At 26.7% G+C, this 16,670-nt stretch overlaps 2 protein-coding genes across 3 annotated transcripts in view; one reads left to right on the forward strand and one right to left on the reverse strand.

Moving 5' to 3' along the window:
• Positions 1 to 376: 376 nt before the first annotated feature.
• Positions 377 to 13,237, reverse strand: LOC107440922 (Cofilin/actin-depolymerizing factor homolog tsr). Of its 2 annotated transcripts, none has more exons than XM_043046660.2 (3): positions 13,040 to 13,237; positions 6,751 to 7,031; positions 377 to 1,318 (listed from the first exon to the last, which is right to left on the reverse strand). In XM_043046660.2, exons 1-3 carry the CDS (start codon positions 13,040 to 13,042, stop codon positions 1,159 to 1,161), a joined length of 444 nt encoding a protein of 147 aa, XP_042902594.1. In that variant the 5' UTR covers positions 13,043 to 13,237; the 3' UTR covers positions 377 to 1,158. The 2 variants fall into 2 exon arrangements, with proteins under 2 accessions (XP_042902594.1, XP_021004051.1); XM_021148392.3 differs by having other exon boundaries at positions 12,379 to 13,237.
• Positions 13,238 to 13,460: 223 nt separating this feature from the next.
• Positions 13,461 to 16,670, forward strand: part of LOC122268301 (uncharacterized) — a 52,868-nt gene continuing 49,658 nt past the window's right edge. Inside the window, exon 1 of the mRNA XM_071179074.1 lies at positions 13,461 to 13,549. Within this exon, the coding sequence (XP_071035175.1) occupies positions 13,545 to 13,549 (5 nt within the window). The 5' untranslated portion in view covers positions 13,461 to 13,544. The remainder of the gene's footprint in view (positions 13,550 to 16,670) is intronic.

Raw genomic sequence — 16,670 nt, forward strand, 5'->3', positions numbered from 1 at the left:
AATTCAGATAATAATTACTTCAAGTTAAGTCATGCAGTCGAGTTGATTTTCAAAAATAAAAATTTCTGATTTCATTAAAAAATCTAATCAGCAGTCCACTGTACTTCCAAAAATGTTAGAAGAAAAATTTAGTTTCAAAAACAAGTTAGTTTTTTTTTTTTAAACTTCTATCAATTAACTATAAAAATCAGGTTAATTTTTAAACAAGATTTTAATAGTCCTTTACTTATTTAATTAAACTTTTAGTGAATTTCAAGTGTTTTAATTTTACTAAAGAACAGGAATAACTTAAACTACAACTTACATCTAGCATTCTAGTCAATAAATGCAAATGAACTTTCCAACAAAATAAAAAACCAAGTTAAAGAGGCAGAAATGTTAATGACAAAAATTTTTATTTTACTTTTAACAAAATTATGAAAGAATCTAGTCATTCTAGCAAGAAATTACAAAATTTTCAGATGGAATGAAAAAAAAGTCAAGATTAATTTGGTTAGGTTCGTTACAATTTATAAAGATATTGTAGTATAAGAGAAAAGTTATCAGATGCTTACAGATATATAATTTCACAATTTATGACCACATAATTTCATTGAAAAAAAATCAAATTATTTTATTTTGTTTTTTGGTGCTTACATACAAATACAGTCATATGAAAAACACAAGGAAACGATATGACATAAATTATTTAAGAGACACTGGAAGTGTTTGCACAGCAATGGTACCAAGTGAAATAACAGATTGACTAATCCCTTTCAATCATAGAATTAAAAAAAAAAAAATCACATGTTGAGCGATACAAACATTTAAATAATTTTTCCTTTTCAAAACAGTTGTAGAATCATGCGATTTCCTTATGACTGCCAATTACAATTAAGAAAATGATATATAGGTATATAAAAAAAGGAACTTCTCTACATGTTTCACATTTAAATATTAATCAGCATACAAAAGTAAATATAAAGATGCTCTACAAGCACTTCCCAGATATTTCTGTAATTTTAAGATGTTTACACTGAGCATCCCAGTCTGGCATCTTTTTTTTTGAAAAAAAATAAACAGAAGCAATGGAAGAGGGATCGTTTTAAAGTGCCGAGAAGACACTTCATAAGTCGCTCCTCCGGTACCATAAAGACCGCTGATACACAAGCAAGTGTCCTATTTGCCTTTTCTGAAATGATCCTCAATTGCTTCTTGACTGGCCTCTTCAAAGTCACAAGCTTGGACATATTTGTATACACCAACTAGAGCTTTCTTCAAGGCATCGTAACTACTAGAGTATAACATCTTTTGTTTGATCTTGGCGCTTTCAGGACACCTAAAACAAAGTTTTCGCAATTTAGTAAAAGATATTAGGTAAAGTAATAATTTTTTTAGTTTTACAAGACAATGACTAGAGCAGAAAAATTACAGAAATACTGATCTTTCACCTTAACTAAAGCTAGGTGAACTTCTGTAATTTTTGGCAATCAAAGGTTATTTGACAGTCTCAAATCAAATTTCTCAGCTTTTTAAAATCAATAAATATATTTAACCAAAGAGATTCTTCATGCATTTATGAAATCAATATAATTTCCATGGCAAGGTTGTTCACAAACAGGTGTAAATCACATTTAATTGAATATATAAATAACTGTTTCAGACATTTAAATATGATGCATGTATATATTCAGTGTTACTTTAATTGGATTAGAAAAATGTTCCAAATGGGATTAAAATTTTATTTAAATAGGCTGGAAAATTCCTTAGAAACAGAAATTTAAATTTAAAAAAAATTCAGTACCTAGACAAAGGAGAGATGCAAATAGATGCCCTATAATTCGGTACAATTTATTAACATTTTTTTTAAGGTTTTAGACACTTATAAATTTTCTTCACAACAGGCAAAAATATTCAATATAATAAAATTTTAAGTTTAGTCTCACTTCAAAATTAAAAAAATCTCATCCAATTTGGTAACTGATTCTACAAACTAACAGACATTTACAAATTTTTATAATGAAAAATTATAAAAATGTAACATTGGCATCAGATAACACTGGCATCAGACAAAAGGAAAAATTGATTAGAGATTCTTTATAAATTTAAGAGACTGAATTTTAAAGAACAGGGTTTTGTTCATCTTAACCAGAGGGTTATACTTATAACCGTGGACTGACAGTGGTAAAAACTCCAGGGAAAAAAAAAAAAAAACAATTTGGAAGAAACTCCGGTTTTTAAGTTTGATGACAATTGATGATTTCAACCAGTTTTAAAAGTCACATCAAAAATCCAAAATTTTGGTGTCTGGATAATTATTAGCTATTATAAACATACATATTTCAGGGGTCTGTCTAGGTTTTTCTAAGAGGTACCTATTTTGTGAAAATTTAGGCATAATTTGAGAAAAATTAAAAATTATATTAAAAAATCAACATAAAAACATAGTAAAAATATAAATTTATCATTTCTTAAGGATACAAAATAAAATTTTAGATAAAGTATTTTGTGAAACTACCATTTTTCCTAAAGTTGAATTTCTGAAGGTACCGCTAAACGGTAGTAAATTCGGCCTGGACAGACCCCTGTATTATTAACATACATATAAAATTACAAGTGATCAATTATGTTCTTGAATAATTTTGGCATTTAACGGTTTTGACAATTATGGTCAAAACTTAGATTTTGTTGTAGAATATAAAATTATAAATACAAATTTCTAAAATGGAGATTTATGTTTATTTAATCATTGAAAATATAAATACAAAAACAATTATGCCAACAAAAAAAAATAGTCAATCTTATTATATGTATCTTATATATAATATGTCAATCTTATATGTAAATCAATTTTCATTAGCTCCTTTTCATGAAGCACACAATAAAAAAATTATGAGCCCCTTTTGTACTCAATTTTTTAGTGTTGTCAGAATAAGACGGAAATTCCAAGCTATTCTTTTGATTGGTGCTGAGCTGCATAGACTAGAACGTAAACGTACTGTAACTATTATAACATATAATGTAATTAGAAAATTTTTTAATTACTGTAGTAAATATTGATTGAAACTTGAACTGACTGGAAATATTCATGCACATACAAGCAGGAGTACAGAATATTATCAGAGGGTAATATTTCCTTAGAACTAAGTTTTTGAATAGAAATTTCCCCCACAATTACAGCATTTTGTATTATAACAGGTTAAAAATATTTTTGGAAAGTACAGTTTATATAGGGAAAATAATTTAATTTTACACAATTCTAAACATTAAACTTTAGGAATTCCAATTAAACAATAAATTAACATTCTTTTAAAAAATTTTTTGGAAAGCAAAAAATTTTTAAATCAAAAATTTTGTTGAAATTTTTTTTAGACAAAAATTTTCCATGACTGTTTGAATTCTCCAAAACCTTGTTTGCGAAATCAGATATATTCATATAAGCAATAACAAATATAGAGAATCAAAAATGAAAAAAATTATAAGTTGGGATCAGATGAGTATTGGGAAAAGCTTTAGTTTTACTCATTCTAAAAACTGTACCATAAAATAATTGAAATATTTAGATTAATAAAAAACTACCTGTAATATAAATTGAATAGTTATAATACTGTAAATAATGAATTAAAAGAATTAAGTTAAATTTTTTTAGAAAAACCTATTATTAGTTTCAATAATTTTAGGTTTATTATTTATATGTTATATATAATATAAATCAATTATAGTAGTAGAGAGAGACAAGCATTGTGCATGATTTAACATTAAATAAAATGCCCTGCCAAAAAAGCAACTTGTACCACGTTTTAAACAGTTTTTGTCAGATCTACAGTTTATGCTAGTTCTTGACACTGACAGGTGTTTGACACGACATGCCAAAAACCAGTTTTTACAATCAAAAACCAAACCCTGAAGAAGTCTTTTCATAAAATATATATCTAATATTAAAAAAATTCATTAAAACTAAATTAAAATTTGGAAAAATTTAATTTCTTAAATGAATGTTTTAGACAAAGGTATATAAGAGTCGAACTTAAATTTATAATTATGAACATTTTTAATATTAAATTTAGTTATTAAAATATAAACTTAATGTTGCATAACTAAAGGGCAATTCCATGGCATTGGACATAAAAAAAATGATTTAATTTTCTTAAAACAATTACATTGATAAATTATAAGTTAAAGTCAAAGTTATTAAACTTGTATTAAAATACTTAGTACATCATATTCTATGAAAAAGCACTTTATAAAATCTGATACGTACAAATTAAATGAATTACTGTATGGAACATAAATTGCACAAAAGTAAAAAACTTGCCTCATTACACATCAAATTTCTGAGAATTTATAATTTTAAACCCACTTAAACTTTGAAGTTTATTTGAATAAAGCATTATACAGTTTAAAATATCTAAATATATAATTAATTTGAAAGTACTTATCTTGGTGTTTAACATGAATTGTTCACATTAGATGTAAACGTAAGTTAATGAATTAAGAATGAAAAACTCATTTTTATTCTGGTTAATATTTTAAGTAATTTTTCAATTAAAAGCCTTTAAACCACTCTTTCTTGATTAGAATATGTGTATCAATGTGTTAATATCAAAATGGTTACGATGTTTATTTTCCAACATTAAGAATGTTAAATTTTACGAAACCTTTTTATTGTAGTAAATATTATTGAGATAAATGTTACATTTTACAAGAATTTTTTGCTGTACAAGAAAACGAATTGAGACTACTTTTTCAGTAAGACTTCAGATAAATTTTGCTATATTCTACTGGTGAATATATATGATCACATAATACCAACACTTAATATTTTGTATGCTAGGTTTAGATAGATGGATTGCAAATCCAGCAAAATGTAATAATTTTCTCATCAAGCAATTTTTATAGTATCTCCATTCCCATCTGCTTGGTTATGTTAAATTCAATCCAGGAATATTTCTATGAACTATCATTTTTTAATATATTTTCAAAAATTATCCCTTCAGATTAAAAAGTAGTAATTGTCTAACTAATTTAAAATATCTAAATGATGAAATGACAACTGAATCTCAAAATTTGAAAAGGAAATATACACAATTTCAAATCTATTAAATATAATATTTCCAGCTTTAAATTATAAAAGGTGAAAAATTTAAGAAAAATTGCAACAAATTGCAAAATGAAAAATGAACAGCAAACTGAAGTACATTATAAAAAAATCAGAATAGCATAGTAAATTGAACATGAAATTTAGCTTATTGTGGTAAAATATGCCATTTTTAATGTAAATGTTTATTTAATTTCTTTTTAATAGATTTCACTTTATTTTGTAAGTAAAAAGAAAAATATGAGGTAAATGGAAAAATTAAAATATTAAAAGATGTCAGGTCTATGTCACACAGAGAATTTATTTACGAAATATTACTAGAATATACCAATGAGCTATAAAAATCTTGCTCTAAGTAGAAAATTTTAGTTTTCAAGCTCAAATTAAGATTGCTCAGTGCAATTAAGCATTTTGGGGTCAGACCTAAAACCACTAAGAACTTTAAGACCTATTGTAAAAATCAAAACTTGCAAAATTCTACATATTTTTGCATCTCATGTATCATGATCTCACATATCATCTGTCTTTATATAGTGCACTTCAATGATTATCTACTTGAATTCTTAAAATTCTTTGCAAAAATATGAATTTATGATTTGCATGATTTTCCCATTTACTAACAAAAACAACTGATAACATAAATGCAAAATATTTTATTTAAAAAAATATATAAGATAAAATATTTAACATTTTTTACTAAATAGTGAAAATCCTTTAATTATTAAAACCTAATTGAATAAATAAAATCATAGCTCAACCCAATAATGAGCATAAAAGATTAGAAAATTAGATACCTAGAAAAGTAAATTAGTTTAGATTAAAACACATACTGAAAAAAATAAAATAAAAAATATTTGAAGTTACTCTGGTTGATATATATGAACTACATGTAAATAAGAGCATTGAATTTGAAAAAGCATAAAATTTTTATAAGCAATAGATATAATTGTTTTTTGCACGTAAATTATTCTATATACATTTAATGGAAAATTTTAAAAAGGTTCATGAATTATAAAAATCTATTTAAATGAAATTTTTTATAAAAAGATCAGTTTTATAAATAATTTGATAATTTAATTAAAGTCACTCAAAATTGTTAAGAAAAAGAAATATTCTTGGAAAATTTAATTATTAAACTAGACAAACTATAAATATAGCTACTTAAGCTCAATACTGTAAGAAATACTTCAGTTTTTTAAAATATGAATTCATTACTTGATTATATGTGTACTTCTAAATATTTAAGTTTTAAATATTAATTCAAATAAAATAGTTTTTATTTTTAATAACAATTCTGATTTTAATTATAGTAGATATATTTTTATAAATCTTATAAGAAAACATTAACTTACAAATTATGCACAAATTTAATCTCAAACTTTATTAATTCATATGCCATTTAAATATTTGAAAATCTGGCTAAATGAATATTCAAATTTTCCTTCATGAAAATATATCCCAAGACAATAAAAAGAAAACTCCAAAAAATTAGAATTTATCTACACAATATAAAAGTATATAAATAAACAGTATTTTGCATATGAACTAGAAACTTAAATATAGTGATACAATTAAAATCACAGTAAGTCAAATGTCGAAACTAATGTATGTCAAAACTGTAGAAAGTTAAGTCCGAATATAAAATTTAAAAAAATAAAGTACAAATTACATACCATGTCATAAGAATTAGCCTATCAACTGACATAGAGGACTTTTCCTGACCACTTTCAACGGGAATGTTAGCAGGGAAATCAAATACACAATATCTGCAGTCATCTTTGTAAGTCTGCAACTGCTCAAGGAATTCAGGATAGGTTGCTTCTCGGGAACCAGTTACTTCCACATCAATTACTTTTTCATCTTTAATATGATAAATAATGTATCTGTATTTTTTGTCTTTCTTAACTTCTTCATAAGTAGTCTTTGCTGCTGTTGATACTGTTACTCCAGATGACTATGGGGAGAAAAAAAGAACATTAAATAATAAAATTTAGAGAATATTAATAAACAAATTTGAATTTTTGACAAGCCTACTACTGTTGATTCAGCAGCCTCTAAATTTTTTATCAAAATATTTGTAAAATTATATTTATTTATAAGGAGTGACAAGACCTATAGTTTGTCTATGGTAAGAACTCCTCTGCCACTAAGTCTGGTGTTGTCTACTGCTATGGAAACAATAGCAGCATTTCAGGGAGGGTAGCTTCTCTTCACTCTAGGGCTAACACAGAATGAAGAAAAAAGATTCCCTTCCTTTTGGGACCAGAGCTTAACAAAACCTTCCCAAACTATGGGCCCCACACCTCTACTTGAAATAGTTATACTTCGTTACCATGGTCACCTCCACAGGTCCAGAAGAATGGCTAGGGGAGTTTTTACTTTAGACAAACTAATAAGTATAATAAAGTGAATAACCAATATTTTACATAGAAAAGTATCTATTGAATATTATCAGACATGAAGTCTTAAACATAAAAAGAACCTAATATTAATTTATGAAAAGTTTATTCACGTAATATTCTCAGAAATAAATTTCTCTATTATTTCAATAAGAAACTTCTTTTTGGATATCTTAATAGAAGAGAACAGAATCTCTAAGAGAAAAGCAAAACATTTTTAATGACATATATCCATAAGTAATTAAAAACATTTACCAATGTTTTTAAAAAGAACCAATAAATTAACATCTTAATCCCTACAGTGAGAAGAATATGATTTAAAATAAGAGTCACAGTCAAAATATTTAACTTAATATAAATGTACCTGGTACTTCAAACTGTCTTCAAGATAAACAAAATGACAAGATTTAAAACTCAAAGAAATGGCTTATGAATATTACATTGCATTATAAATAAAGTGATATCCATATAAAAAGTGCACAGTAAAACATAGAAGTCAAAAATATCGGTAGTAAAATTCAGTAGCAGCACTTAGAGGTTCGATGACCTCCTGTTAGCACCTCTTTAATTCAGCATGTGGATGTTTAAAGCAATAAGACAACAGTAATTAGGATTAGCAAGTTTTTGACGGTGGACATTATCAAAAACACTGCTTCAAAAATCTAAAAAATTACACTGTCTGTGTGGTTATTCAATCTTAAATATTCCTCTTTACAGCAAAAAGAACTTGAAATATAGACTACTACAATCTGTCCAGGTTTATCTGAGAGTTACTTAGTGAAAATTTAGACATAATTTGTGAAAAATTAAAAATTATATTTAAAAATCCAACACAAAAATATGGCAAGAATATGGATTTAGCATTTCTTAAGGAATACAAAAATGAAATTTTAAGAAAAAGTATTGTGAAACTACAGTTTTTCCTAAAGTTGAATTTGTGAAGGTACCGCTAAACTGTAGTAAATTCGGTCTGGACAGACCCCTGACTTAACATTTTTGTATTTATTATATGAATTAGTGGATCTCTCAATTCACCATTTCAAAATTTCATAACATTACTCTACAGTTAGTTGACTTGTGAAACTGAAAAACTATTTTCTCTACAAGATTTATTACTGCTTTTGCTGAAATAGCAAACTTATCAGCTTTGATTTTGAGGTTTGAACAATATTTTAAATATATATACTATATATTTATACAAATATATTTTATACAGAAATAAATTTAAAAAAAAATGTCATTATTGAAAAATAATCTTAACTTACTTGAATTATTGGTATGGGGTAAATGGGAAAAAACTATCAAGAGGTCTGTCCAGACATTTTGTGAAAGGTACGTTTTGTAAAATTGTGAAAAAAATTACTCGTAATTTGTGAATAAAAATAAATGTTAAGTCATATTCTTTCAACCAGGGTCCTGCTTTTGTTAAATTTGTGGAAATAGAGTTCCGGTTATTGCAAAAAAAGAACAATATTCAACAATAAAATTCTAATTTTAATAAAAATTACATTTTAAAAAATAAACAGCAATTATTTCCTCCCCTTCCCTGGGAAGGGTTTATTTGATTAAAAAAGCAATAATGGAGATAAATTTGTGAAGGGCCGGATTAAAAGATAAATTACGTGAAGGGTCCATTGTCGTACCCAAATTTCTTCTTAACAGACCCCTCATTATGCTTAAGATAATATATATCCCTTAATTCTTAAAACAAAACTTAATTACTAGAAATAATATTTTACCCTTTAAAGAATAAAGAGAATGTCTATCAGAAACGCAGCAGTGCTATCATAAAAACTTCTATAAAAAAGATAATACACAAAAGCAAAACAGAAAATGAAAATCAATCTTAATTCTTTTTAAAGCTTAACATATCAGTTTTCCAAGGACTATGTTTAAGAAAAGGTTAATCCGACAGAAACACTTTTGTCATGTCTTAACAAGAGTATAAAAAATAACATTTGAAAAAGCTATCTAGAAAGCAAAACAAAAACTGTTCAATATTTAAACCTTTTCAAACTGCCACATTTTTAGAAAAAGTGATCATAAAAGAATAACGTTCATTAGAAGCACTTTTAAAAAATGCTGCCATGAGAAGAAAACTAAGATAAAAAAGTCAATAAGAAAAATCTAAAGCGAAACAGAAAAAATTCTTTCTAAAATATTGCTTAAATGCTGAGTTATCTGGTAAACCATGCTAGAAAAAAAAGGGACAATAAATAATCAAGTCTATTAGAAACGTTCCATCAACATGCTTTTCTTTAATGAAAGTAGAAAAACCAAAAATGGAGGCTTAAAAATTTTTTAAAGCTAAGTGTTGAAGAAAAAAAACTGAAATTGACTGGCCTATATATAATTTTGAAACAAAAAAATTAGCACGACAGATATTATTGGATATAAAATCATTTAGTTTCAATTCTTCAAATTTAGCTTTTCCATGAGAGACATTTCTGTATCTTGACCTGGTGCACAAACTACAATCGCCAAGGTGCCAAATAGATAACTTGCAATTTTTAGAAACAAAAAACATATGCTTGTCCAGCAGTGGCTATTCTACTCACAGATCATGATACAGAAAGCCCCCCACTTAGCCTGCAAGTCAAAGATGTCAAACAATTAAACGATTAGTAAATTTCAAACATAAAATTTAATATAGCTAAATTGTTCATATTTTTAAAAAAAAATTGAAGAATAAATTCTCATTTAGTTTTTCCAGAATTTCAAATTTACAAAGCCAGTTATAATTTTTGAAAAAAATTTTTTTCAAACAAAAATGCTCACTTATATCTAAATAAATTAAGTGTTCTTTAAGGATAGGATAGATCTTAAAAAAAAAATAAATAAAATAAAATAAATGAATTACATAGTATAATATTTATAGTTAATGTCAATGGAATACAAAAGTGGAAAAAATTTCATTTCATCAGCATTTATGTTTTAAAACAAATTCAGAGTTAATAAAAAACTAATTGAAAATGCACATTAAAACTTAAAAGAATTTCTCTCAAGATTTTTAGTTCAAAAATTAAGAAGTTACTCACCTTACCACATAGTAGACTAGTTTATTTTACAAAAACTTCAATTTTATGATTCAATATGTAACAATAAAATCTGTTTCAGGACTGTCAATATTAACCCATTAATTCCAGGATTTTTTTCTTACTTAATATTCTGTTTGATTATAGCAAATTGTGTCAACTGAACGGGAAAATTAAACTAAAAAATATTTTATAAAAATTTAAATATGTCGAATTGGCACTAGGCTTTTCTCTCATTTAGAGATAAATGCAAGTTATAACAAGAAATACTTTTAAAAACTGGTAAAATCAAGTCCATTTCAACTAACGAATTAATTTTTTCAGAAACACTAAATTGTAGTGATTTCATACGAATTTCTGAAACTTTTTTGCATTTACTACATTTTCTAGTGACCATTTCTTCAACAATTTCCACTGTTTATTCACCTCAACAAAGTTGATCCATCATATCAAATGAAATTTTGTACTTTGCATCAACATGTTTTAGCAATAGGTCTACCTAGGACAGGCAAAGTGGTTTTTGATAATATGTTAACATATTTTTTATTTGAAGGTTAGAAAATCTGTTTTGAAGATTGAAACAACCATTTTTTAGATAATGACATACATTTACAGAAAAATAATTTTTCAAAAACATTGAAATAGGATATTCAACATAGAAATACTTCTGATATTAAATTTAATAGTGTTAAAATTTTGATAAGATGCATTGCTTATGAAGATTACATTAAAATATTCTAACATTTCAAGGGACTTAAGCTCTTAGTTCTAGCATTTAGAAAAAATTACTCTAAAATTAAAAATTACTAATTCTTACTATCTATGTTATAGTTTACTTCAAAACATTGTCTAATAAAGTGATCAGGCTACATAGTTCTAATTTTAAAAGTAAAAAATGCATTCATTTTTACAGTAATGATCACTACAAATTATGTTATTTTCAAAACCCTAGTTTCAACCTAATAATTATATAATATTTATATAATTAAACCACATTGATTAACTTATTCCATGTAGTTATATAGCACTCAGCAGTTATTACCAACCTTTCAGAATGATTTTAAAAATCCCATAATGCTTAAATAAGATTTTCAATTTATGCATTGCGATGCGTCTATTTTGTATCTATGAGGGCTTATTTATTCGCTCATTTCACGCAGACTGCAAAATAAATCCCAAGTCAGTTTCTTTAATAGTGATATTAGAATTGTACAATTTCAAAAATCAGTTTAATACAAATTTCTCTAAAAATGAGTAATCTTACTCTCATATTTGAGTAATCTTACAATGAGAAGAGAAATTTTAATGAATAGATTACCAAAATTAAGAAAATTTGAGAATTAGCAAAAATGCAGAAAACTTATCAAAAATGCGAACCAATGGACATAGGTTATTTTTCAGGTAAACATTTTTTTACTCAGAAAAATAAATACATAGAAAATGTCCTGCCTATTATGAATTTCCCTTGCCTTAAAGCATTTCTACATATCTAAATGAATTACCTACCTGTTAACTGCCTGACAATTAGAGAAACATTTTTTTTCTTTTAACTTTTTTATGGATAAAAAAAGTACATTGCAAATAAATATTTAGCCAATAAAACGAGGTTTAAAAAAAATATACAGATTTTCCGGAGGGGGGGGGGCAACGAGTGACTTTTTTTTAAAGTTTCTAGTGGGCTGCTGCTCGAAAGTTGCCAAGACTGCGATTATTCTGCCACAGATCACGATACGGAAATTACTCCCAAAAGCTTGACAACCAATAGAAAATAAAATTAAAAGAGTGCCAATTACAATTAGAAAAATAACAAATTGGTAATTTTTAAGTTCATAAAATTTAGTACTATAAATTCAAGAACATAACCTACCGGGCCAGGCATATTAAATTTTTTTTTACCAAAACATTAATTAAATTAAATGTAAATTTTATGTGAAAGTAATCCTTCGTGTATTATATCCACAAATTAGACGTCACGTTAAACTGCACATCATTGATCCACATTTTAGACACGTCAAATCACTTGTTATTTGTAGATGTCGAAAACGAAACTTTCTAGGAAAATTGACCAATGCATTTTTTATTCTCTATCAACGTTTTAGGTAACAGGACCACAATAGAACTCAAGTTGAGAACTTTCGTTAACTATGCTAACAAATTTCACCAAGCAGATAGCTTTGTGCTTGCCAAAAAAATATTTGCAGACCAAGCCCTGAAAATTCAGTCGCATTGAAACTAAAAATAGCTCAGCGGACAAAACAAGAATTAAATAGCTATTCTTATTTACTTCACTCTTTGTTGTTCCAAGGTAAGGAGGTGTCTTTCCTTAGCTGACAAACGAACAAGCATTTAGTTTTGTGCATGAAATCCCAATGAAAGATAAGCACTTGACGAATTTTTAGGCTTAATCGACACCGGCACAGAAGAAACTTCATGGTATATTCACACAATTTACAGTAACTATTAGTACTAATACATTAAATCTACATAAAAATTCTTATGCTATCCATAAATAGTAAAATAAAACTCACCATGGTGTTTATTTAAATATCCCAAAAGCTATTTAATATTTGGTAGACTAATATAACACCGGCTTCTTTCAGTTCAGAAAATTTCGGGAGGGTTCGCTCTTGTATTCTTCCGCGTATAGTCTCCACACCAGTGTCAGCTACGCTGTCATTTGTGAGATCAAATGCTTTAAAACTAGGGAGCACTTAATTTCACCCAATAAGACGCGGCTTTACAAACTCACCAGCTCTGTATTTGCACTTAAATGCTTCCTTTTTGACTTTATGCAAATTTATCGTTCTTATTAAATAATTTTTCTTTTTTTAAGGAGAAAAATGAATTGTTAGAAGTGACGAGAGTGACTTTATTATTTATAATAAAAATTATAACATGGACTATTTATTATACGTAGCTCGTGCTATCTGCCTATGAGTATCTCTTGTTAGAGGTGAGTCAGCGCAGACCGAACAACGCTTTTTCGTTTCATGCTACGGTTGTTTTAGGAATGAGACCCAATCAGATATTACTATGAGGTATATATCCTTTTTTGGGTATGTGTAGTAAGAAATCGCGTATCGAACGTGAATGTATGAAATGAGGGCGGGCTGCAGCTTAACCCCCAAACTTATTTTTTTAATTAACATTGTGAGTCAACTTTTTAAATTGCTTATTTGTTGGAATTTTTTTTTTTCATTTTGCAATAATAGACATTCTTTTTTTCGTCATAAAAACAAATAAATTTTCATTTGTGAGGTATTGTTTTTTTCACAGGGCAATACAGATTCGTTTTAAACCTATATGTTATTAACAAAAATTTTGAAAAAAAAAGTATTTCAAAGGAATTATGTATTTTTTTTCATACATCCAGCATTAAGTTTTTTTTCTTCTTTTTTTTTACAGTGATATGATTAGATTTAAAGATAAATTTCAATTTTTAATAAAAAAGACAAATATGAAAATAGTCAATAAAAATAAAAGTGCTTTTTTTTCATGAAAAAAAAAATACATCTTTAATAATGATGGTTTTATATATATCGGAACAATATAAACTTTAAAAAAAATTACTAATATTCTTTTTTATTTTTTTTAATACAATAATTATTTTATAAAATGTGGAACAACATTACGATATTTAAAATTTTTAATTAAATCAGAAATTTTCAACAAAAATAGTGATTTTAAATATCTACTTTTATAAAATTATTTAATTTGTAATGTATTGTTATAATTTTTTTTAATCTGAAATAAAGTCAGAAATAAAGAATGCGATTTCCTAGTGATATTTCAAAGTATTAATTATTTTAAAAAAATTTGATAGAAACATGAATTATGTTTTAAGATCGCTAATTAACAAAGTATTTCAGCAATTAATAATATTTTAAGAAAATTTTATTTAATTAATGGTTAACAGTAACTATTTTCTATTCATTTAAGTAAATATTTGTGATAAATAACAAATTCTAAGTATTTTTAAAAATCCGCACTTTACAAAATTTTTACTTTTTCGTGTCATTGAACTTCTTCTGTTCAAGGCCGTACTCAAGAAGGGGAGGGGCAATTGTTTAAGGGCCTAGGATTGTTGAAGGCCCATTTAAAATTCCTCTTAAATTTTTAATTATTTATGTCATTTTAGTTTTTCATTTCATTTAATTTTTAAAAAGTTCTGTAGAGAATTTTTATACAAAATATAAATAATGATACAAACCAGAGGGATACGTTTAGTTTTAGTTCGATTAAAACAAGTAGAAATTAGTATTTTAGTATATTTATAAAAATCTAATTCAAGAATCAAAGAGAAAAGATTTTTCCAAATATCTAACAAAATATCAAAGAAGTACTTTTTGTGTTTTTGAGGAAGGGGTCAGAACTGAATTTTGTTACGGTAATAACTTCATATCGAAAACCAATTACGTTAATAATCAAAAAACAATTCCTTTTTTCAACGCATTTTTTATTTAAAAAAAATCTTCGAAATTAGAGTTTAAAAACATGCACTATGTAAATGAAGAATTCACATGTATATTAATCTTATGCAACAAAAGGAAAATCGGATTATTGGTTCAGAGGTCTTATATAAAACGATGTTATACATAGAAAATTCGTTTTAGTTGCATGTAACAAGACCCTGTGTCGATCACTGTGATTTATACGAAAGTTCAAAAAATGATTTTAACATATAATTTTGCATACTGCATAACCAAGGCTAAAAAATGCTAATATAAAAGTAAAAACTTATTATTTACATCATAAATTGGCTATCGCAACATACATCTAAAACATGATTTATCATGGATAGTCATTATTTAGATGGTCCTCGTGATTTTTTTTTATTTATTTATTTTTTACGTAAAAAGGGTACTTGCAACTCGAGAAGAAGTGAAGTGATAATGCTGTGCAATTTAAATCAGATTTAATTGGATAACTGCGATCGACGTCAGGCGTGTTTGTCGAACCTGATGGATTTCTGAATCGACAAATGCCATGATTTATTCAGAGTTCCAGTATTTTATTATTATTGATTTAAATATTTATTAAAATCATTTTAATTTTATTTATTTATTTTCATTTATTTATTTATTCATTCATATATTTATTTATTTTTTAGTGAGATACGCGAAGCAAACACATTAATTCATAATAGCACAAAACTTAAAAGCTTTTGTACTAGTTATTGGCTAATTATAAATTTAATATGACGTAATGTGACGTTATCGTGAAAGAAAAAATTACAATTAATTAAGCTAAAAAATATGCACATTCAGAAACAAAATATAATGTTTACATTATAGAATTTACTAATAAATCTTATCATTCTATTTAGGGGCAATCTTTACAATTATCGTATTAAAAACTTTGAACCATGTCAGATTTAACCGTAATATGGTTTAAATTTGTTGCCCTCTTTAATTAAGGGATAAAATTAGTCATATTATGGTACTAATTAATCCCTATTGAACTTGATTACACGATGGTATGTTTCAACCTGAACAGAAACATGATTTAATTTAGAACCTTCGTATAACCTTTAGAACCTTTTTATAACTTTCGTTGAACAACCGACCCAATTTTTGGGTTTACGACTGCTAATATTCAACTCCGTAGCTTTGTAATTTTGAATCCAATCCAGAAGACAAGGAAACTCCTGGAGCTAGTATTGGGAGAAATTTGCATTCGTGGAGGACTTTTTGAAGGAACTAACCCGCCTTTGTGTTCCATAGTGAGGAAAACCTTCCACGATCAGCCTGACGGGAAGGGGACTCTAACCCATTATCCGTTTACCACTGAGGATATTTTAAGTCAGCACTGTGTCGGTTGGAATTCGTATCGACTGGGATTCGAACCCGGTTTGCCTCATTGGAAGGTGAGCGCTCTATCCCCTGAGCCATTACGGCTTCAATTTAGAATCTTTTTAAGTTTGCAGCAACTAAGATTTGCGCTTATTCTGTGGTATCTTGCAACGCTAAAATCTAGCGATTCAGTTTTGAGATGAGTTGCTTTGGCAACGATAGAACAAGGTAATGGCAGACAACAATGCAAGCTTAGATAAAAAGTGATTATTGTTATTCTAATCTTCTGATATGGTTGCAACATTATTTCCTGTACACGATTATTAAAATATGAAGCAGTACACAAGACCCTAATAGTAAGGCTTAA

This window comes from Parasteatoda tepidariorum, chromosome 3 (genome assembly GCF_043381705.1).
Source record: "Parasteatoda tepidariorum isolate YZ-2023 chromosome 3, CAS_Ptep_4.0, whole genome shotgun sequence".
NCBI classification, from domain to species: domain Eukaryota; kingdom Metazoa; phylum Arthropoda; class Arachnida; order Araneae; family Theridiidae; genus Parasteatoda; species Parasteatoda tepidariorum.